The sequence below is a fragment of the Hyla sarda genome, chromosome 8 (genome assembly GCF_029499605.1).
Source record: "Hyla sarda isolate aHylSar1 chromosome 8, aHylSar1.hap1, whole genome shotgun sequence".
NCBI classification, from domain to species: domain Eukaryota; kingdom Metazoa; phylum Chordata; class Amphibia; order Anura; family Hylidae; genus Hyla; species Hyla sarda.
Window position 1 is genome coordinate 215,382,888 of NC_079196.1, and position 24,223 is coordinate 215,407,110.

Consider the following 24,223-nt stretch of genomic DNA (forward strand, 5'->3'; position numbering starts at 1 on the left):
AATGGCGTATTCGCCAACGGAAGAAACACCCTGGGCCAGGTTCAGCAGGGCAGTCTCGGCAGAAGAAGCTCGGGCAGGCTCCTCGAAGACACCACGGGCCTCAGCGAAGAAGGACTGGACTGTGGCTGTGGCAGGATCATTGCGGTCCCAGAGTGGTGTGGCCCCAGACAAGGCCTTTCCAGAAAGGAGACCACGGCAGAGTCCAGAGTCCTCATCAAATTTGTCCGGCAGGGACAAGCAGGGGTTAGGAGCGGCCGGTTGCTGCGGAGGAGTTGCAGGAGCCGGCGGAGGAGATGGTTGTTGTAGCTGCTGTGTCTGTGGCAGCAGCTGCTGTATCTGTGACTGAAGTTGCAGTGTCACGGTGGTCAAGTATGCCAGCTGGTGATTTCGCTGGGCAATCCGTTGGGCTTGCTGGGCAATCTGTTGGGCTTGCTGGGCAATCACCGTGGTGAGGTCGGCGACAACTGGCAGAGGAACTTCAGCGGGATCCATGGCCGGATCTACTGTCACGATCCCGGCTGGTAGGAGGTGGATCCTCTGTGCCAGAGAGGGATTGGCGAGACCGTGCTAGTGGACCGGTTCTAAGTCACCACTGGTTTTCACCAGAGCCCGCCGCAAAGCGGGATGGTCTTGCTGCGGCGGTAGTGACCAGGTCGTATCCACTAGCAACGGCTCAACCTCTCTGACTGCTGAAGATAGGCGCGGTACAAGGGAGTAGGCAGAAGCAAGGTCGGACGTAGCAGAAGGTCGGGGCAGGCAGCAAGGATCGTAGTCAGGGGCAACGGCAGGAGGTCAGGAACACGGGCTAGGAACAAACAAGGGAACGCTTTCACTAGGCACAAGGGCATCAAGATCCGGCAAGGGAGTGCAGGGGAAGTGAGGTATAAGTAGGGAGTGCACAGGTGGAAACTAATCAAGGTAATTAGGAAGATTGGACCAGGCACCATCATAGGTGCACTGGCCCTTTAAATCGCAGAGACCCGGCGCGCGCGCGCCCTAGGGAGCGGGGCCGCGCGCGCCGGGACAGGACCGACGGAGAGCGAGTCAGGTACGGGGACCGGGGTGCGCATCGCGAGCGGGCGCCACCCGCATCGCGAATCGCATCCCGGCTGGAGGCGGTACCGCAGTGCACCCGGTCAGGAGATCTGACCGGGGCGCTGCAGCAACGAGGATGAGGCGAGCGCTCCGGGGAGGAACGGGGACCCGGGGCGCTCGGCGTAACAATAACTACTATAATACTGCTCCTATATACAAGAATATAACTACTATAATACTGCTCCTATATACAAGAATATAACTACTATAATACTGCACCCTATATACAAGAATATAACTACTATAATACTGCTCCTATGTCCAAGAATATGATTACTATAATACTGCTCCTATATACAAGAATATAACTACTATAATACTGCCTCCTATATACAAGAATAGGATTACTATAATACTGCTCCCTATATACAAGAATATCACTACTATAATACTGCTCCTATGTACAAGAATACAAATACTATAATACTGCCCTATGTACAAGAATATAACTACTATAATGCTTCCTCCTATGTACAAGAAAAACTACTAAAATACTGCTGCTATATACAAGAATACAACTACTATAATACTGCCTCCTATATACAAGAATATAACTACTATAATACTGCTCCTATATACAAGAATATAACTACTATAATACTGCCTCCTATATACAAGAATATAACTACTATAATACTGCTCCTATATACAAGAATATAACTACTATAATACTGCCACTATGTACAAGAATATAACTACTATAATACTGCCTCCTATATACAAGAATATAACTACTATAATACTGCCTCCTATATACAAGAATATAACTATTATAATACTGCCCCTATATACAAGAATATAACTATTATAATACTGCTCCTATATACAAGAATATAACTACTATAATACTGCTCCTATATACAAGAATATAACTACTATAATACTGCCTCCTATATACAAGAATATAACTACTATAATACTGCTCCTATATACAAGAATATAACTACTATAATACTGCCACTATGTACAAGAATATAACTACTATAATACTGCCTCCTATGTACAAGAAAAACTACTAAAATACTGCTGCTATATACAAGAATACAACTACTATAATACTGCCTCCTATATACAAGAATATAACTACTATAATACTGCTCCTATATACAAGAATATAACTACTATAATACTGCTCCTATATACAAGAATATAACTACTATAATACTGCCACTATGTACAAGAATATAACTACTATAATACTGCCTCCTATATACAAGAATATAACTACTATAATACTGCCTCCTATATACAAGAATATAACTACTATAATACTGCTCCTAAATACAAGAATATAACTACTATAATACTGCCTCCTATATACAAGAATATAGCTACTATAATACTGCCTCCTATATACAAGAATATAACTACTATAACACTGAACAGAAATATCTCTCTAAGAATATTTATTCATGTTCTGCGTTATATCGTCATTTCCTGTAGTTGAGCCGGTGATGATTCAATGACTTCTACATTATGTTGCTTTCTCTGTTTTCTTTATCTCTTAGATTCTAACCCAGGAAGACTGGAACGTGGTCCTGTATAATGGAATGGCCTCCACTTCCTCCTGGGCAGCTCTTTACTTTGTGGCTCTGATGACATTTGGAAATTATGTCCTGTTTAATCTCTTGGTGGCCATTCTGGTGGAAGGCTTTCAGGCAGAGGTAACCTTACTGGTTAACTTTTTTTTCTACACTTTTAGGCATAGCTGTTAGTTTATTGGGACTGCAGATTTGGGGACTGAAGCCATGCAGTTGTTCATGTTTGACTTTTTACTATACAGCTATATGGGATGACTTTTACAATATGACCTCCTCTACCCCCCTTGCAGAAGTCCACATGATGATAATGTACTTCCTCTTATGTACAAAAATATAACTACTAAAATACTGCTCATATGTACAAGAATATAACTACTATAATACTGCCTCCTATGTACAAGAATATAACTACTATAATACTGCTCATATGTACAAGAATATAACTACTATAATACTGCCTCCTATGTACAAGAATATAACTACTATAATACTGCTCATATGTACAAGAATATAACTACTATAATACTGCTCCTATATACAAGAATATAACTACTATAATACTGCCTCCTATTTACAAGAATATAACTACTATAATACTGCCTCCTATATACAAGAATATAACTGCTATAATACTGCTCCTATATACAAGAATATAACTACTAAAATACTGCTCCTATGTACAAGAATCTAACTATTATAATACTGCTCCTATATATAAGAATATAACTACTATAATACTGCCCCCTATATACAAGAATATAACTACTATAATACTGCTCCTATATACAAGAACATAACTACTATAATACTGCTCCTATATACAAGAATATAACTACTATAATACTGCTCCTATATACAAGAATATAACTACTATAATACTGCCCCTATATACAAGAATATAACTACTATTATACTGCTCCCTATATACAAGAATATAACTACTATAATACTGCTCCTATATACAAGAATATAACTACTATAATACTGCCTCCTATATACAAGAATATAAGTACTATAATACTGCCTCCTATATACAAGAATATAACTACTATAATACTGCTCCTATATACAAGAATATAACTACTATAATACTGCCCCCTATATACAAGAATATAACTACTATAATACTGCTCCTATATACAAGAATATAACTACTATAATACTATCTCCTATATACAAGAATATAACTACTATAATACTGCTCCTATATACAAGAATATAACTACTATAATACTGATCCTATATACGAGAATATAACTACTATAATACTGCTCCAATATACAAGAATATATCTACTATAAAAAAAAGAATTAGGAAGAAAGAGTGGCACTGTGTGGAGGAATCCCAGCAAACTGGAACAACTGAATGTACTCGGGCTACGGGGAGACAGAGAGTTCTGATGCAAATAACTAGGGGGGGAGGTACCATGTAGAAAACTTTGAATCCGTAGAAGATAGAAAAAAAACGCACTCACCAGTGCAGGTATCTTTCATTACATGGCCATCTAGATGCCAAAGACAGGTGGAGGAGGCAAGAGAAGCAACTAGTTTCACGCCCTCGGGCGCTGTGTCTAGCTAAGGTGCAACGACAGAAAAATTAGGTTTTCAAACATCCAGAGTTGCTGACGTAACGAGTGCAAATTAGATATAATTAAACACATGAGCAAAGGAAAGGAAGGAAGGAACAAGCTTCCATCAAAAACAGCAGGAAACAAAAACAGGCGAAGTGGTACCCCAACCAGAAGAATATACAGTAATCAACTCAACCAATGAACCACTTGATTCAGCGACTATGCAAGTTCTTAGTGAAGGCTTAAATTTTTGTGTCCCAACAGAATTCGACCCCATAAGTTTCTAAATAGATCTGTATAAAAATATAAGAAAAATTTACCTCTATCGTTTCTTTAAAAAGAAGGAGAACGAATCTGTGGAAATCTTATCCACCAAAAAGAAATGTTTAAACCAAACTAAGATAGTAAATCTGGTTTTTTTTGCACAAGAGACCCCCCTGACATGGACTGGGAGGGAGTAGCCTTATTAATGAGCCTCATGGACAAAAATGAAGAATTTAGCAAAAATCACGAAAAAACTAATCATTTTTCAGTGGAGGAGTTAAATCCACATTTAAAGGGGTATTCCAGGCAAAAACTTTTTTATATATATCAACTGGCTCCAGAAAGTTAAACAGATTTGTAAATTACTTCTATTAAAAAATCTCAATCCTTTCAGTACTTATGAGCTTCTGAAGTTAAGGTTGTTCTTTTCTGTCTAAGTCCTCTCTGATGACACCTGTCTCGGGAAACGGCTAGTTTAGAAGCAAATCCCCATAGCAAACCTCTTCTAAACTGGACAGTTCCCGAGACAGGTGTCATCAGAGAGCACTTAGACAGAAAATAACAACCTTAACTTCAGAAGCTCATAAGTACTGAAAGGATTAAGATTTTTTAATAGAAGTAATTTACAAATCTGTTTAACTTTCTGGAGCCAGTTGATATATATAAAAAGTTTTTGCCTGGAATACCCCTTTAACCCTCCTATACAGCACGGCAGCAGCCTCTGTATTTTTTCCTAACAAGTGATGAAACAAATGAAAGTTCTCATTTATCCTAAATCTAACCCAAACCTATCAAAAGAGGAAGAGCAAGCGTTTAAAAATTTACATGAAACGACTGGGTCATTAAAAAGGCAGACAAAGGCCAAAATGTGGTCATCATGAAAAAAGAGTATTACATTCAAGAAGCCAACAGGCAGTTATTGGACACTACCACATATACTCCATTGCCCTCAGATCCTACTCAAAACATTTCCAATAAAAGAAAAACCTTTCTGAGAAAGTATAACGAAAATGGGTTCATAAAAAAACTGAGATGCAGAAAAACTACATCTTTTTTACCTAAAACACATAAAAACATCCAGACTCCACCCGGACGATAACTACTATAATACTGCGCCCTATGGACAGAATGTAACTATTATAATACTGCCTCATATGTAAGGTACTACGGACAGCTGTTGCTGACATAGACATTGTACTTCCGGTTCCAATATATGGGTAGGGTCACACATCGCGCATCCGCAGAGTATTTGACAAGTGAGCCTCCTGCAGTGCCCTGTGTGTGCTACTTTGTCTGCTCGTAGCAGCAATCCACCGCTACGAGCAGACACACGTCGCTGCACGCATGCACAGTGTACTCACAGACATGGCGGTTACTTCCCCTGCTTCCCTGAGCAAGACCGGGAGCGGCCGCGATGCCTGTGAGAATGCTGTGGATTGCTGCTACGAGCAGACAAAGCAGCATACACGGGGCACAGCAGGAGGCACACTCTAGGGGCGGTCGGTAGCACATCCGCAATGTCAAATAGGCTGCGGATGCGCTACTTGTGATCCTACAGTGATCTCAAACTGTGGCCCTCCGGATGTTGCAAATCTTCAACTCCCAGCATGCGCGGACAGCCGTTGGCTGTCCGGGCATGCTGGGAATTGAAGTTTTGCAACATCCGGAGGGCCACAGTGTGGGACCATGGCACTATAATAATACAAGATAAGTAGACAAGGAAAGTTGTAGATTGTGCCCGGTAGGAAGAGATGTCGAGAATGAGAAGGCTCTAGTTTATGACTTTGAAGATAAAGTCAAGAGCATTAAGTGGGCATGATATATCCATGTCACTGTAATACCGTAATCTACATGCACATGATAAGAGCGGCTGGCACAGTCTGACTGCTCGCTGAGTTATGGGTCTGAAATGGAGCCTCAAATGGATAATAAAAATTACAAGATTTCCAGGAAATGAAGCCCCTCTCCCCCCAGACTCCCTCCTACAATGCTGACTATTCCCATTTTTTTTGCTAACCAGGAGAAATTTGCCAAGTGATGATCTAAGTCTCGTAATAACCTTGGAGCTTAGGAAAGGATTTGGGCGGGGGTAGTGTTAGATCGTCTTTATCACCACGTTAACATCACCCAAGTCTTCATCTAATTTAAAAAAAAAAAAGAAAATCATTTGGTCATCAAAGTAGTCATCAATTTTGTGAAGTTTTTACAAGATCGCAGAAGGAAGGGACATTAATATGATAAATCGCCCATAGCCCCCCCTCAGCAGCCGGGCATTGCAAGCATCAAATTAGCGTAAATGTCCGAAAAAAGATAAAGTCATTGTATGGATGTAATAAAGTAATGGACCGGAGTATGTGATGTATTACTTAGCCGAGTTCATTGGAAAATTACATTAGGAGATGAGTAACGGAACAATAAAAAAAGGGTTTGGGATTTTGGGTTTTCTTTTGTTAATACATTTTTGGCACTATGTTTTGTGCTGGCCTTTCCATTCATAGATTTGTGCTATGTGAATGGGACAAGGAGGTAGTACTATCTGTGCCTAAATCATTTACTGGGAGATAAAAGGAGGCAGTACTAGCTGTGTCTACATTATTGCCAGGGAGGAGTACTATCTGTGCCTACATCAATTACAGAGAGAGAGAGAGAAAGAGAGCTGTCTGTGCCTACATCAATTACGGTAGAGACTATAAGGCAGTACAAGCTGTACCTACTTCATTTAGAGGGTGAGACAGGGAGGTAGTACTATCTGTGTCTACATCAATTACAGGTAAAGGCAGTACTATCTGTGTCTACATCATTTACAGGAAGAGTCAGGGAGGAGGTACTATCTGTGTCTACATTATTTACAGGGAGAGTCAGCGAGGCCTTAGCGTCTGTATGTACATCTTTATTGTCTGCGTCTATATTGTTTACAGGAAGGGACACAGATGCAGTACTGTCTGTGTCTACTTTAATTATAGGGGCAGACTGAGGGAGTATTAATGGTGCCTGATGCCTACATCATTTACAAAGAGAGAGGCAGCAGTACTATCTGTGCCTACATCATTTACAAAGAGAGGCAGCAGTACTATCTGTGCCTACATCATTTATAAAGAGAGAAGCAGCAGTACTATCTGCACCTACATCATTTACAAAGAAAGAGGCAGCAGTACTGTCTGTGCCTACATCATTTATAAAGAGAGAGGCAGCAGTACTATCTGTGCCTACATAATTTACAAAGAGAGAGGCAGCAGTACTATCTGTGCGTACATCATTTACAAAAAGAGAGAGGCAGCAGTACTATTTGTGCCTACATCATTTACAAAGAGAGAGGCAGCAGTACTATCTGTTCCTACATCATGTATAAAGAGAGAGGCAGCAGTACTATCTCTGCCTACATCATTTACAAAGAGAGAGGCAGCAGTACTATCTCTGCCTACATCATTTACAAAGAGAGAGGCAGCAGTACTATCTGTGCCTACATCATTTACAAAGAGAGAGGCAGCAGTACTATCAGTTCCTACATCATTTAGAGGGAGTGTAAGGAAAATGTACTGTATTTATCTACAGATAGTTAGGGAAGAGGTAATGGTTATGGTCTCTTATTTACAAAGAGAGACAGTGAGGCAAAACTATCTGAGCCTAAAATGTACAGAGAGAAACAAGTAGACACTACTATCTGTAACAACATTACTTAAGGGCATATAGGTATATAATTCTATCTTAATAAATACCAACTATTCTAATGGTGTCTAAGTGCAATCAAAGCAGATATTTGCACAAAATATCATAAAGTTTAATATAAAAATGAATACATTATAAGTTGCAGAAGGTCAAAACTATATGCCCCCAACACCTTTATATGAGCTTATTAAACATACATCCCGTCGAGTCCCCTGGCAGGTTTATAAGTACAGATCAGGTTTATCGCGGGCACTCTGCTCGGTTAATCCCTGAATCGGCAGGACTGTGTAAAACAGATTTGAGACATTTCATCCATCAGACTGAGATAAAAACTGCAGAAGTTGCCGACGCAGCAGAAGTGAGATCTGTGTTGTGCTTGTCATATGTCAAGCGAGTCCATCTATTATATGATCCCATCACTCATCCTTATATCTCTACGCCAGGGGGATGCCACAAGGTCAGAAACCGATGAGGACAAAGTCTCCACCAACTTAGATGAAGATTTGGAAAAGCTGAAGGATCTGCGAGCTACAGGTGAGGGTATTAATATAGTAGGCCCAAGGCAATGGGTTGGGATACAGCAGCAAAAGAGAGGATTAGGGGGGGTGACCTAATCAACCCGTTACATCTAAAGCGGTGGTCTCCAACCTGTGACTCTCCAGCTGCTGCAAAGTTACAACTCCCAGCATGCAACAGCTGGAGATCTATAGCTTTGTAAACCACTGCTCGAAAAGAAGAAGGCCACCCTTTCAGCATTTCGCTTTTCGGTATCCAGGATTATTATCTTTAGCATCCTCACCAACATAATGACACATGAGAACCAGAGGGTCACATTTAACCCTTCTTCACCCCTGTGTTCTCTTTTCTACAGAGTTGAAGATGTATTCACTTGCAGTCACCCCTAATGGACATCTGGATCCCCGCTGTGCAATGCCTCCTCCCCTCATCATGCGCACAGCTGCCACCCCCATGCCCACCCCAAAGAGCTCTCCATGCATGGACTCCGTACACACATTTGTGGATTCGAGAAGGGGAAGCAATGTGTCGATGGATCCATCGGTCTGTGATCAGAAGTCTCTGGTAGGTCTCCCTTCTTAGTAAAGAATTCTTACCCAGTATAGTATTTATCGCCATACAGTTATCATAAGTAGTCCTGCGTTTACCAATTGGGAACATATTTAAAAATGTTATGGCCAGGGTAGCGATAAGTAATGGAATTGTTTCCTTAGTGGTGTTGAGTAGATTGTAGCAAGCTGAATGACAGATTTGCAGAACTGACTTCTATACAATGTTATTCTCTCTTACTTTCCCTCCAGGCCAGTGTTCGAAGCTCCCCATGTCCACCTTGGGGCACCTACAGTAACTGGGGGAGTCGCCGCTCCAGCTGGAACAGCCTAGGTCGGGCACCAAGCATTAAGAAGAGAAGCCAAACTGGGGAAAGAGAGTCTCTACTCTCCGGGGAGGGCAAGGGCAGCACTGATGAGGATTCTGATGACTGCAAGTCCAGCTCAGTAGGCAGGATATCCCTCCATCGCCGGGCAGGATCTCTGGACACTCGGGGTTCTTTTGACATTCCAGAGCTCCTACAGGTTCCCACTTTACGACACTCACTCAGCGTCAGCCCTTTGGCCATGGTGCCTGCAGACTACCAAGACTGCAATGGAAAAATGGTGCACGTGCCCAGTGAACTGTTTGTGAGAGTGGAAAAGCACAAGGAAGACCCTGTGGACTATGAGGATGATCTCGAAGATGTGAGTCCAGGGTGGGGGCAGCATGTCTTATGGTCGCCTGTACTCCGCCGATGACATGAGATCCTCTAATTCAGGGAAACGTAGCCAAATCTTAGCTCAGCATTGTTAATTACTTCTCCGTTAATGGTTTGTCGGGGAAGAGGAATATGTGGAGTAATATCCATTCATTGTTTAATCCTCCCATAGTGTGCTTACCGCTGCAGTTACCCGGCAACTAATTAATACTCATTGAATTCTCCCTTACAGGAAATACGGCGCAATTAAGTTTTATTCCTCGGTTACATCACATTCTGCTAATTAAGCACAATGTTATAATAACCAGAACTGAGACTTCTAATTCCTTCTCCGTGTACCCTTCCCTTTGATAGCATCTTATGCTCTGTCTTGAAGATTAAACGTTTTTTCTCGTCATTTGCTCGCAGGATGCCATCTGGCTGACAATGTTAAGAGTTATGACTTAGGCTTCTTTAACACAGGCAGATCATTACCCGATAAAAGCGCCAATCGGTGCTCAGTGAAAGTAAAATTTAAGCTGGCCACACACATAAGATAGCTACCGGCCAAATCTCTCCCTATCTCACCTAATGCCCCCCTTACATATGAATGTTTGCCTCACAATGGAGAGGGGAGCAATAGGCTGCTGCCAGACTCCTCTGGTGGTAGCTTATCTCCTTGAGAACAAGGGATAGGGGAGTTGAAATCGAACGTTCCTGATGATTCTGTGCCCTGGGAGAGAGTCGGAAGTCCCCCATACACATCAGATAATTGACCAGTTCTGCCAAAATTGGCAGGTTTGGCTAACACATGTCTAATGTGTATAGGGACCTTTAGCCCGTATTGTTGGGAGTGAATTTGAGCGATCACTTGATCATTCATGACTGAATTCACTTTATTGTCTGCATGCTTTTATATGGGGCCCTAACTGAGAATGAACGGTCCTATGAATATTTGTTATTATCTGCCCCATGTAAAAGGCCCCATAGATAGCCAGCACCAGAGGTGAAGCTTGTAGCTGCTAGGTCCCAATGAATAATCTGTAACAGGGTGCTATGATTCTCATATCTTCTTTTGCTACTTCTGCACCCTCTGGGCAGCTCTTGTGTTAAAATATTTTATATTTCATGTGTGATGATATTGAGTGTTACCTATTGGACTAAATGCCTCTTGTCTTCTCTGGTTGCAGAGTTACTGTTTCCGTCTCCGCAAGATGCTAGAGCCTTACAAGCCCAAGTGGTGCAAAACCCATGAAGACTGGTCACTTTACATATTTGCTCCTCAAAATCAGTAAGAGCAGCAAAAGAGTCCACAACTTATCTTCTGTACACAACCTAATCCTATATCCATGACATCTCACATCATTATGGTCAACCCTATACTGTATATCTACAGCATCCATCTCTTTGTATACATGTATATTGTTTGTTATCTACATCTTAAAGGGGTACTCCGGTGCTTAGACATCTTATACCCTATCCAAAGGATAGGGGATAAGATGCCTGATCATGGGAGTGCCGCCGCTGGGGACCCCCGTGATCTTGCACGCGGCACCTCGTTTATAATCATTCCCTGGAGCGTGTTCGCTCCGGGTCTGATTACACGCCTGGTGACATCACGCCTCTGCTCCTGTGTGACGTTCACGCTCCGCCCCTCAATGCAAGCCTGTGGGAGGGGGCGTGACAGCTATCACGCCCCCTCCCATAGGCTTGCATTGAGGGGCGGAGCGTGACGTCACACGGTGGCGGAGGCGTGACGTCACACGCCGTCGGACCTGTGGTCACCGGTAATCAGACCCGGAGCGAACACGCTCCGTGGACTGATTATAAACGGGGTGCCGCGTGCAAGATCACCGGGGTCCCAAGCGGCGGGACTCCCGCGATCAGGCATCTTATCCCCTATCCTTTGGATAGGGGATAAGATGTCTAAGCACTGGAGAACCCCTTTAAAGGGTTTTTCTAGAACTTGAATGTCAAGGGAAGCTGAAGCGGCAATACCTCGGCCTGACCACTAAACAATCAACGGGGCCTTCACCTTGTGCTTGTCGAGCCGTGGCTCTGCCGATCAACACGTGTTAGCACCCCATCGATTATACATCAATGGTTGATCCAGAGAATAGGCCATCAGTGTTAAAGTCCCTGAAACCCCCTTTAGTAAAAACAACCCAAAAAGCCAAGCTTATCTCAGTTGTTGAGTACAATGTCTGTTATCTCATCTCTACTTTATGACACCAGCTGTCACTTTTACCAACTATGTCCATCACAATGCCAACTATTACCACAACCATTATTATAAATATGATGATCAAAGGGCTGCCCTTAATGTGGAAGATGGTCTGTGTGTTACCTTCTGTTGGAACCCCACCATATGATGTATGGTCATATAGTATAGTAATATATAGTAATGTACAGTGCTGATTATGTCCTTGCATATGTCCTTGCATATTTAATATTTCTTCATTAACATCTGTATGTTGCTCATGCACCATGTACAAGTGTTTTATTGTTCTGTAACACTTCCATAATGTGCAAATATTACCACCAACCACCAGTATAAGACATAACACTGCCCATTGCCATCATGTCCATCTATCTCCTTCACTACCATGGAACACAGCTTATGTTCTTGTATTGTCTCTTCGGTCAGGTTCCGAATGATGTGCCAAAAGGTTATTGCCCATAAGATGTTTGACCACGTGGTGCTCGTCTTCATCTTCTTGAACTGCATCACCATTGCCTTAGAGAGACCGGACATAAACCCAAACAGTATGGTAAGAAGACTAAATTATAGTCCCAGGTGTCCCAGTGGCACGTGGTCTTGACATGAGAATAGGTCAGATACCTAAGTAGCTCCCTATACTTTGTAGTCAGGTATTTAGCTCCCACTTTGTACTGTAGGATAAAATTGTTGAGAAATTATAAATGTGGCTCAGAGATATCAGCTGTATCTGATGAGTAATGATAATGAGAGGAATCACTGGAAATTGAGAGGAGAAGATCAGAAAATTGGTTTCATTATGCTCCTTCTCATCCTAGGTGGAATAATGAAATGTTAGATGATCTTCTGCTCTATTGAACAGAATTAGATGGTATAGCGTGCAGTAATTCTCACCTCATCATCTTCTTTTATACATTGTTTTATTTACAAAGGAGCGGATATTTCTGAGTGTTTCCAATCACATCTTTACGGCGATCTTTGTTGTGGAGATGACCATTAAGGTAATGGAGGACCTTTACTTCGGCCATCTATATAACAGTAGATTCTTGTGTCTCTTTGTCTTCTGATGACCTATTTTCCTTCTCAGCTGGTCGCCCTGGGCTTCTTCTCAGGAGAGCATGCCTATCTTCAGAGTAGCTGGAACGTACTGGATGGAGTCCTGGTGTTTGTCTCTATCATTGATATCATTGTGTCCTTAGCATCGGCTGGAGGTGCCAAGATCTTGGGGATCCTTAGGGTGTTGAGGCTTCTCCGGACCCTACGCCCATTAAGGTACAGGTTCACAAACTAACAAGTGTAAATTGTTATCTCCTTGAGGCTGGGTTATAGGGAAGGCACAAGGGGCAACCGGCTTATCTACATTATTCTCCAGTCGAAGTACATAATGGATGTGTGGCCATTTTTTCTACATTTGACTGTTATAGGGGGTCAATTTGAATGGGGAAACCAACATTTCTTTGGTCACTAACCTTTATATTTGCCTAATACATATGAGAAATGTTGTCCCAACCTGCTGATTTTGGTAAGATTGGAAACTTGAATTTTTACAGGGGCCTCCTGACTTACACCTGATGATATTGGGGAAGAGTTTCAATGCCTGATCCTTTTGTTTTACCTAGGAATAAGCCACACCCAGAGGAGTGGTTTTCTCTCCTATCCCAAATGACAATATTGGAATGCTGGCCAGGCTGAGCAAGCATGTGTAGGAGAATTAAGACAAGTAGCTATGGACCACCTTAAGAGGCTTCATCTACTCAATATTTTATATGTCCACAGGACAAGAGAATTACATCCCGAATAGAGTTTTATTTCCCTGGTTCAAACCTTTACTCTTGCAAATTTTGGGGGTCAAAATGTGGCTTCATTTCCCAGATATCATTATGAACATAATTTAGATTCTATTACTTTTGGTCCTTGAGAGGTAGCATGAGAACGAGTGAACAGGTTAGGTCTCTGTACCACTGACTAACATTGAGCTGCCCAGAGACAAGCCACTGCTTTTCTTCATCCAAGCCCCTCCACGCCCAAATGAGATGTTGCGTAGTCTTCTCACTTTCTTGGCACGGCTTCTTCTTCCCTAATAGGATCCTTCAGCCCGACGTTGTGTTTTGACATAAATGAATATAATTTTATTGTCAAGGGCAGACTATGCTTGCCAGCGAGAAACTCTCGGTATTCCATTAATGTAATTTGTAAGCAGGAATGGCAGTATTTTCCAGGCTTCCAGAGTCAGACCTACCATTATAAAATGTATATGCTGCTAACTCTTCCAGGAAAAACTCAGTTATGTCTATCAGTGCCCTGAAAGGGTCAGATTGTGAATAACTGGCATAACCTCCTCAGCACTCAAGATGGCACTAACCACCATGGGGGGGATAGGCTTGGGTGTATCATCTTTTTCTGTATTTGGACTGATTTCAGCTTATTCCTACTTCATATATGTATATATTATTTTCAAAATTCTACTGGTTGCCCTTGGAAACAGACAGTGTTTGTGCTCCTCCTGCTGTCAGATATGTGACCTAACAGCTGATCTTTAACAAAATAAAGGAGTTGTCGAGAAGTAGAAAAACATGGCTAAAGTCTATGGCAGCTTTATTTACCATATTTGCCAATAGCCCTGATCCTGGAAAAGCGAGTCACTACAGGGGGTAGGGTTAATATACACCCCACCCAAAGTGCGTGCACCCATGCATTCTTGGGGTGGGGCTTAAATGTGTTAATTTTAATATTTGAAATATTGATTGTAACTATGTACTGTAGTTTGTGAATGGTACTCTTAAAAAGTGTATTCCAATAGCTCCATATGCTACTAAAAGGGATTCTGTTGTATTAATATCATATTGATATCAGCCATGGAATCGTACATTGGTTATGGCATTGCTGCTCAGTCCCTTCCACTTGAATGGGATTAAGATGCATTGAGCTTCAGTAACAGGCACAGCCTTTAACAAATAGATGGCACTGGCAAAAAAGAGGACATTAACCACTAGCTGACTGCCCATAGACTATTAGCATCCTGGTTGTCCAGCGTTGTCCATGGGCATGTGAAATTTGTCTGGTCAGGAAGGGGTTTAAGTACCATTTAGCTGACTGTGGCTGTTCAGATATGTAATGCCTATTTCAATGATTGGTTATTAATATTACAGTCCTGAAAAACCCCTTTAATGGACCACACCAGTAGCTTAAGGCCTCACTTCCAATTGCAGTATTATATGTATGTCTGACCTAGATCAAACTGGAAAGCTTGTATGACTACAGGAAGAGTCTGTTTATCTCCATGGAAAGACAAGACAGGGTTAAGGGCTGTTTTCCGTCTTCTGGTTTCAGCAGGTTAGGACTTGTATTTTCCCTTAGTTGTCTCCTGTTATATTAGCTGATGTGAGCAGTGAGCTAGAATAAGTTGGCAAAAAGAAAAATCTCTGGAATTGTTTGGTGACCTCCCAGCTCCTGGGAGAGAGACCGAGACTCAGGGACTCGTTACAATGTTTGTTCACAAACAGATTCCTCAAGTCCACAGAGGCCGACAGTTCAAGACACATACGCGCTTCGCTGGTGGATGGAAATAACATGTAGGACTCTATGGGTTGATGGGAGGAGACCATACAGAAATAGTCAACAGCAAAGAAAGCCAAATGTATATTAATGCTTTAAAAAAAATATGTTTCTATTACATTGCGTCCTTGTTATCTTATTAAGTGGACATCTGTTATGGGATTTCCATTTGTCATCTTGGTTCTGACCTTGTCCTCTTTGTGTCTTTACAGGGTCATCAGCAGAGCACCGGGGCTGAAACTGGTGGTGGAAACGTTAATTTCCTCTCTTCGACCCATTGGAAATATTGTCCTTATCTGCTGCGCGTTTTTCATCATTTTTGGGATTTTGGGAGTCCAGGTATTTAATTGAAGCAGGGCGTTGTCATTGTAATAAGAACTTTTCTTTATGAATCATCTTGTATGTTTGAATTTACTCTAGGAAGATCTACTAACCACAAGCCAATGTATATAATAGTTGATCGACTAACCTTCTAAAATAACCAGATTCACCTCTGATCCCTACTGTGCTTAGACCCATTAATTAGCCACTCAAACCAAATTTAAATCCACCCAAATAATACCAAGATTTGCCCATGGTTCACCAAAACTATAGTTAGATTAACCCAAACAATTATAAGGATCAGTAAAATCATAGAGATCCATGCTAACCACACCGAGATCTGCCAAAGCTATATCAGTTTGTTCTTACCAAGATTTACCCAAGCTACATAATTCTTTGTCAATATAATACCAAGATCAGCACAAGAACTAACTAAAACATGTATCACTGAGATCCAGCTATATGCAACTAAGATCTAACAAACATAGTTTTCAGTAATCATGTGAAGATCCAAGCAAACCATTTCTAGATCTACAAAATCATACTAAGTTCCAACTAACCGCTCTAGCCACTCAGACAACTACAACTGTGATCCAGTCTTGCCAAAGTTTACCCAACAACTAAATAAACTCAACCATAGCTAGATCTACCTATTGCATGCCAAATTCCACCCAAACTGTGCTGAGATCCAACTAAACCATACCAAGGTCATCTGAAACCATATAAAGTTGCAGTCTATTTCCAACAAAACCATATCATGTTTAAGAAAACCATACCAAAATCTAGAGCCACATACTGCATGCCAAGGTCAATCAAAAGCATCCTTAGATCCACCAAAACAATGCCAAAGTCCACCAAAACCATAGAGGTCCGCGAAAATCATACCCAAGCCTGCCAAAGCCATATCAATTTGTTCCTTACTTCCCATATTCCACTTAAGCCTTATCATGTGATGGTTGTACCAGTAAGATATCAGTCCTTTGATTATCTTGATTCCAGCTTTTCAAAGGCAAATTCTATTCCTGCGAGGGCCTAGATGTCCGCAACGTCACCAACAGATCTGAATGTGTGGGGCCACGCAATAAGTGGGTGAGACGCAAATACAACTTCGATAACCTTGGCCAGGTGAGTAAGTTGTTCTCTTTTTCTTAGATTGTTGAAACACAAAAAGGCTTATAAATGAACATCTGAGGTACACCAATATTCATTGAGTGTGGCTCACCCGAAGATTTAATGACCTACCAGTATGCTCATAATCTGTATGGTTGAAATAATTTCTTCCATGGGAATAACATACTCCAAAGTTTGTAACATACTCCAAAGGAGTTGGGTCCAGTGAGTCAGTGGATCTGGACGCAGTGGAGGACATGAGTCAGTCAATGACCTTTTCGGTCAGGCAGATCCCTCAGCACTTAGTACTTTCCAATTGCAATCTCCTAAGATTGGATTGCTATTGGAAAGTACCCTAGATCGTCACTGAAGCATGCAGCATAATGATATTGGTTCCTAGTCAATGAGCAGGCTGCATTGGCGCGAAAATTATACGTCCATATGGCTCTGCTGCTCTGATATGCACAATAAAATGCAAGAACTGACATAGAAATGTGAATATTTTTTAGCATTATCTTGAGTTACTTGAGCTTGATATTTTGTTCTAACCAGTCATCTCTTAAGTCATTATTTGTCTTTACTTTTCATTCACTTCAGCGTCCGTAAAATGTTCCTCACTCTTGACGTCAATTTTCCACCATGTTTAACCAAAGACATATTCTGGTTAGAAGCAATTATCTCCTATCTATTAGAAAGGAGATAGATTTTAGATAGGAGGGGGGCCCAGTTCTATGCTCAGCTATCTCTGTAGACTTTCATTGGAGTCTCAGGGCACATGCAGCTTCATTTAGATTTCCACCAGTTCTATCGGTGGGGGTCCCTGCAGTTGGATCCCCACAAATCTACTATTTAACACAAATCAATGAATAGTTGGTAATTGCTTCTGGTGTCATCCTCCTGGGATATACAGCACCCATTAAAGTCAATGGAGAACAATGTAATACATTCTCATAACATGTCCATTTTACCTAAGAGAGCGACTTTGATGACCAGAGTGGACAACTCCTCTAGAGATGCCCGAACACCAGTGGTCTCCAAACTGTGGATCACAGTCCACAGTTTGGACTTCACTGCCGTACACCTTCAATAGCTTTTCCTCCTGATTCCCCAAACACACTTAGCTCATCCCAGCATGTGTGAGATTTCAATGGAGAGTGGAGAGTAAGCTGCTGTTAGACATTTCTGCTAGCAACTAGGGCTGGGCGGCATACCGGTTCATACCGAATACCGAAATTTTTGTCCTGTACGATATGAATTTTTCCCCATACCGCAATACCGGTTTGGCCCCTCCCCCTCGGGAATGAATGAATTATCAGCCCAGCGCTGCGCTGTCCCCATCGGGGAACTAGTCATATGTGACCCACGAGCGCTGTTCTGCTCCCCCTTCCCCAATTAATTATCAGCCCAGCACTGCGCCGTCCCCATCGGGGTAAATACTCACATATCACCCGCACTGCCCTCCTTGTCCTCCTGTTTGTTGCGGCTGCCGGCGCTGACACTCTATAGCTGTATCCCTATGCCCGGGCTGCAAAAGGTAAAGAAAAACTTTAACGCATGTTCCTACGTCGGCCTTATGCTCTTCCTGGGGACGTGAACGTGGGAGAGACGTCAGCCAATTACCGCCCGCCAATCAACGCCTCGGCTGGTGATAGGTGATAGGTTGAGCACACTGTCATGTAAGAAGCCGGATTCTTACATGACAGTGGGCTCAGCCTATCACTGGCCGAGGTGGAACTTCGCTGCGGCCGGTGATAGGCTGACGGCTGTCCGACATTCCCGTCCCCAGCGTAAGGCCGACGTAGGAACATGCGTTAAAGTTTATTTTGTTTACCTTTTGCAGCCCGGGCATAGGGATACAGCTATAGAGTGTCAGCGCCGGTGGCCACAACAAACAGGAGGACGAGGAGGGAAGCGCTTGCGGGTGACGTGAGTAGTAGCACAGCACTGGGCTAATAATTAATTTGGGGGGGGGGGGGGTAAATACAGTTATATACCGTGGAACCCGCCATAAGTTACAAAAATACTGTAATACACATATTTGGTCATACCGCCCAGCCTACTAGCAACATCTCATGCTCAGGAATAGAAATTCAGCATAACCAACCCTTCTTTTTTCCCGACATCATCTTTCTCAGGAGGAGGCCCCCAAACACATTAGCCATCTAAGCAAGCAATATTTGTGGGTTTGGACAACACTTATCTCAAAGTGTATAACCAGCTTTGATATGTGGGATGATCTTGGTAGTAAGTGTTTCCTGGTTGGACTTGATGGACGTATGTCTTTTTTCAACCATACTAACTATGTAACTATGTAAGTGTTCAATTTCCTTGTAGCGCCACCAGAAGGGAAATGAAGCATTACACATACGACAGTTGGCTGATCCCACCAAAATTCTTGGGTTCAGTAGACTTTTCTCGAATGTGTTAGGGATTACAAATATAATCTGAGAGCTGTTCACTCTGAAGGATCACTGGGTGCTTGTATTCTGTCATCCTAGAATAGACCTTAAAGATGGCAAACATCTATCATCTTCCAGCCAGGGGCGTAGCTATGGAGGGTGCAGAGGTAGCAGTCGCACTGGGGCCCTGGTGCTTAAAGGACCCCCAAAACACAGTTACCCCATGAGAGACCAGTATTATAATTGGCACATGGGGCCCCGTTGAAGATTTTGCATCTGGGCCCAACATCCTCTAATGCCACTCCTGTAACCTTAAGCTTTGTGATCATTATTTTGTACCATCTATTGCTAACATCTTGTTTTGTGTTTTGTTTCTCTTAAGGCCCTCATGTCGCTTTTTGTTCTGTCATCCAAAGATGGCTGGGTGAACATTATGTACGATGGGCTTGACGCAGTGGCCACCGATGTACAGGTAGAAACATGAATGAATTGATGAAAAGAGGATTTTATTGTTTCATAAGGGTGTGCCCCTATTATGGATATCTGAAGTCTCCTCAGACCTGTCAAAGAGCAACTCACCTATGGTCTTCGTTACTCATGAAGATCATTGGTGACCTCTAATATTTTTATAATTTACTTTAGGACTATGGCCTTGATTTCCTAAGAGTGGAGTGTAGTTTTGTTTGTGGGTTTTGATTCCCGACAGATATTTTTCCATGCTATTTACTAATGTTTCCCTACATTTTGCTTTTTTTACACATGCTCTGAGTGGGGAGGTTTTCTAGAGCTCAAATCCACCACATTTTCTGTGGAAACATTAGTAAATATGTTGGGATTTTTTGAAAATATCAGGGACCCGCCCCTTTTCCCATCGACCACGCCCCTTTTGGGATTCTAGAAGTAAAATGGAGAGTTGGTTGGGTTTTTTCCATTTTTTTTATCGCAAATTCTGACATAGAGACAATTTGTGGTGCAATGCGCCATATTCTTGTTACGCCGAGCGCTCCGGGTCCCCGCTCCTCCCCGGAGCGCTCGCTTCACTCCCCCCGCTGCAGCGCTCCGGTCACGTCCTCTGACCCGGGGCGCTGCGATTCCGCTGCCAGCCGGGATGCGATTCGCGATGCGGGTAGCGCCCGCTCGCGATGCGCACCCCGGCTCCCCTACCTGACTCGCTCTCCGTCTGTTCTGTCCCGGCGCGCGGCCCCGCTCCCTAGGGCGCGCGCGCGCCGGGTCTCTGCGATTTAAAGGGCCACTGCGCCGCTGATTGGCGCAGTGGTTCCAATTAGTGTGTTCACCTGTGCACTTCCCTATATCACCTCACTTCCCCTGCACTCCCTTGCCGGATCTTGTTGCCATTGTGCCAGTGAAAGCGTTCCTTGTGTGTTCCTAGCCTGTGTTCCAGACCTTCTGCCGTTGCCCCTGACTACGATCCTTGCTGCCTGCCCCGACCTTCTGCTACGTCCGACCTTGCTTCTGCCTACTCCCTTGTACCGCGCCTATCTTCAGCAGCCAGAGAGGTGAGCCGTTGCTAGTGGATACGACCTGGTCACTACCGCCGCAGCAAGACCATCCCGCTTTGCGGCGGGCTCTGGTGAAAACCAGTAGTGGCTTAGAACCGGTCCACTGGCACGGTCCACGCCAATCCCTCTCTGGCACAGAGGATCCACTACCTGCCAGCCGGCATCGTGACAGTAGATCCGGCCATGGATCCCGCTGAAGTTCCTCTGCCAGTTGTCGCTGACCTCACCACGGTGGTCGCCCAGCAGTCACAACAGATAGCGCAACAAGGCCAACAGCTGTCTCAACTGACCGTTATGCTACAACAGTTACTACCACAGCTTCAGCAGTCATCTCCTCCGCCAGCTCCTGCACCTCCTCCGCAGCGAGTGGCCGCTCCTGGGATACGCTTATCCTTGCCGGATAAATTTGATGGGGACTCTAAGTTTTGCCGTGGCTTTCTTTCCCAATGTTCCCTGCATCTGGAGATGATGTCGGACCTGTTTCCCACTGAAAGGTCTAAGGTGGCTTTCGTAGTCAGCCTTCTGTCCGGAAAAGCCCTGTCATGGGCCACACCGCTCTGGGACCGCAATGACCCCGTCACTGCCTCTGTACACTCCTTCTTCTCGGAAATCCGAAGTGTCTTTGAGGAACCTGCCCGAGCCTCTTCTGCTGAGACTGCCCTGTTGAACCTGGTCCAGGGTAATTCTTCCGTTGGCGAGTATGCCGTACAATTCCGTACTCTTGCTTCAGAATTGTCCTGGAATAATGAGGCCCTCTGCGCGACCTTCAAAAAAGGCCTATCCAGCAACATTAAAGATGTTCTGGCCGCACGAGAAATTCCTGCTAATCTACATGAACTTATTCACCTAGCCACTCGCATTGACATGCGTTTTTCCGAAAGGCGTCAGGAACTCCGCCAAGATATGGACTCTGTTCGCACGAGGCGTTTCTTCTCCTCGGCTCCTCTCTCCTCTGGTCCCCTGCAATCTGTTCCTGTGCCTCCCGCCGTGGAGGCTATGCAGGTCGACCGGTCTCGCCTGACACCTCAAGAGAGGACACGACGCCGTATGGAGAACCTCTGCCTGTACTGTGCTAGTACCGAACACTTCCTGAGGGATTGTCCTATCCGTCCTCCCCGCCTGGAAAGACGTACGCTGACTCCGCACAAAGGTGAGACAGTCCTTGATGTCTACTCTGCTTCTCCACGTCTTACTGTGCCTGTGCGGATGTCTGCCTCTGCCTTCTCCTTCTCTACAGTGGCCTTCTTGGACTCTGGATCTGCAGGAAATTTTATTTTGGCCTCTCTCGTCAACAGGTTCAACATCCCCGTGACCAGTCTCGCCAGACCCCTCTACATCAATTGTGTAAATAATGAAAGATTGGACTGTACCATACGTTTCCGCACGGAGCCCCTTCTTATGAGCATCGGATCTCATCATGAGAGGATTGAACTTTTGGTCCTCCCCAATTGCACCTCGGAAATTCTCCTTGGACTTCCCTGGCTTCAACTTCATTCCCCAACCCTGGATTGGTCCACTGGGGAGATCAAGAGTTGGGGGTCCTCTTGTTCCAAGAACTGTCTAAAACCGGTTCCCAGTAACCCTTGCCGTAACTCTGTGGTTCCTCCAGTAACCGGTCTCCCTAAGGCCTATATGGACTTCGCGGATGTTTTCTGCAAAAAACAAGCTGAGACTCTACCTCCTCACAGGCCTTATGATTGCCCTATCGACCTCCTCCCGGGCACTACTCCACCCCGGGGCAGAATTTATCCTCTCTCTGCCCCAGAGACTCTTGCCATGTCCGAATACGTCCAGGAGAATCTTAAAAAGGGCTTTATCCGTAAATCCTCCTCTCCTGCCGGAGCCGGATTTTTCTTTGTGTCCAAAAAAGATGGCTCCCTACGTCCTTGCATTGACTACCGCGGTCTTAATAAAATCACGGTTAAGAACCGCTACCCCTTACCCCTCATCTCTGAACTCTTTGATCGCCTCCAAGGTGCCCACATCTTTACTAAATTGGACTTAAGAGGCGCCTATAACCTCATCCGCATCAGAGAGGGGGACGAGTGGAAAACGGCATTTAACACCAGAGATGGACACTTTGAGTATCTGGTCATGCCCTTTGGCCTGTGCAACGCCCCTGCCGTCTTCCAAGACTTTGTCAATGAAATTTTTCGTGATCTGTTATACTCTTGTGTTGTTGTATATCTGGACGATATCCTAATTTTTTCTGCCAATCTAGAAGAACACCGCCAGCATGTCCGTATGGTTCTTCAGAGACTTCGTGACAACCAACTCTATGCCAAAATTGAGAAATGTCTGTTTGAATGCCAATCTCTTCCTTTTCTAGGATATTTGGTCTCTGGCCAGGGACTACAGATGGATCCAGACAAACTTTCTGCCGTCTTAGATTGGCCACGCCCCTCCGGACTCCGTGCTATCCAACGCTTTTTGGGGTTCGCCAATTATTACAGGCAATTTATTCCACATTTTTCTACCATTGTGGCTCCTATCGTGGCTTTAACCAAAAAAAATGCTGATCCCAAGTCCTGGCCTCCTCAAGCAGAAGACGCCTTTAAACGACTCAAGTCTGCCTTTTCTTCGGCTCCCGTCCTCTCCAGACCTGACCCTTCCAAACCCTTCCTATTGGAGGTTGATGCCTCCTCAGTGGGAGCTGGAGCTGTTCTTCTACAAAAAAATTCTTCCGGGCATGCTGTCACTTGTGGTTTTTTCTCTAGGACCTTCTCTCCAGCGGAGAGGAACTACTCCATCGGGGATCGAGAGCTTCTAGCCATTAAATTAGCACTTGAGGAATGGAGGCATCTGTTGGAGGGATCAAGTTCTCCTGTTATTATCTACACCGACCACAAGAACCTCTCCTACCTCCAGTCTGCCCAACGGCTGAATCCTCGCCAGGCCCGGTGGTCTCTGTTCTTTGCCCGATTTAATTTTGAGATTCACTTTCGTCCTGCCGATAAGAACATTAGGGCCGATGCTCTCTCTCGTTCCTCGGATGCCTCAGAAGTTGAACTCTCTCCGCAACACATCATTCCACCTGACTGCCTGATCTCCACTTCTCCTGCCTCCATCAGGCAGACTCCTCCAGGAAAGACCTTTGTTTCTCCTCGCCAACGCCTCGGAATCCTCAAATGGGGTCACTCCTCCCATCTCGCGGGTCATGCGGGTATCAAGAAATCTGTGCAACTCATCTCCCGCTTCTATTGGTGGCCGACTCTGGAGA

The 24,223-nt window shown here is 43.9% G+C and overlaps 1 protein-coding gene and 1 long non-coding RNA gene across 7 annotated transcripts in view; one reads left to right on the forward strand and one right to left on the reverse strand.

Moving 5' to 3' along the window:
- The window catches only part of CACNA1H (calcium voltage-gated channel subunit alpha1 H), a 531,346-nt gene that overhangs the window by 439,340 nt on the left and 67,783 nt on the right, over positions 1-24,223 (forward strand). For all 5 annotated transcript variants that reach the window (XM_056533793.1, XM_056533794.1, XM_056533796.1 and 2 more), the window contains 11 exons: positions 2,604-2,759; positions 8,580-8,670; positions 9,008-9,216; positions 9,453-9,887; positions 11,071-11,171; positions 12,528-12,651; positions 13,031-13,099; positions 13,186-13,370; positions 15,866-15,992; positions 16,974-17,099; positions 19,866-19,955. In XM_056533793.1, the coding sequence (XP_056389768.1) occupies positions 2,604-2,759; positions 8,580-8,670; positions 9,008-9,216; positions 9,453-9,887; positions 11,071-11,171; positions 12,528-12,651; positions 13,031-13,099; positions 13,186-13,370; positions 15,866-15,992; positions 16,974-17,099; positions 19,866-19,955 (1,713 nt within the window). The remainder of the gene's footprint in view (positions 1-2,603; positions 2,760-8,579; positions 8,671-9,007; positions 9,217-9,452; positions 9,888-11,070; positions 11,172-12,527; positions 12,652-13,030; positions 13,100-13,185; positions 13,371-15,865; positions 15,993-16,973; positions 17,100-19,865; positions 19,956-24,223) is intronic.
- LOC130283975 (uncharacterized) overlaps positions 1-24,223 on the reverse strand; it is a 157,098-nt gene that overhangs the window by 26,845 nt on the left and 106,030 nt on the right. The gene's annotated exons all lie outside the window — the stretch shown is intronic.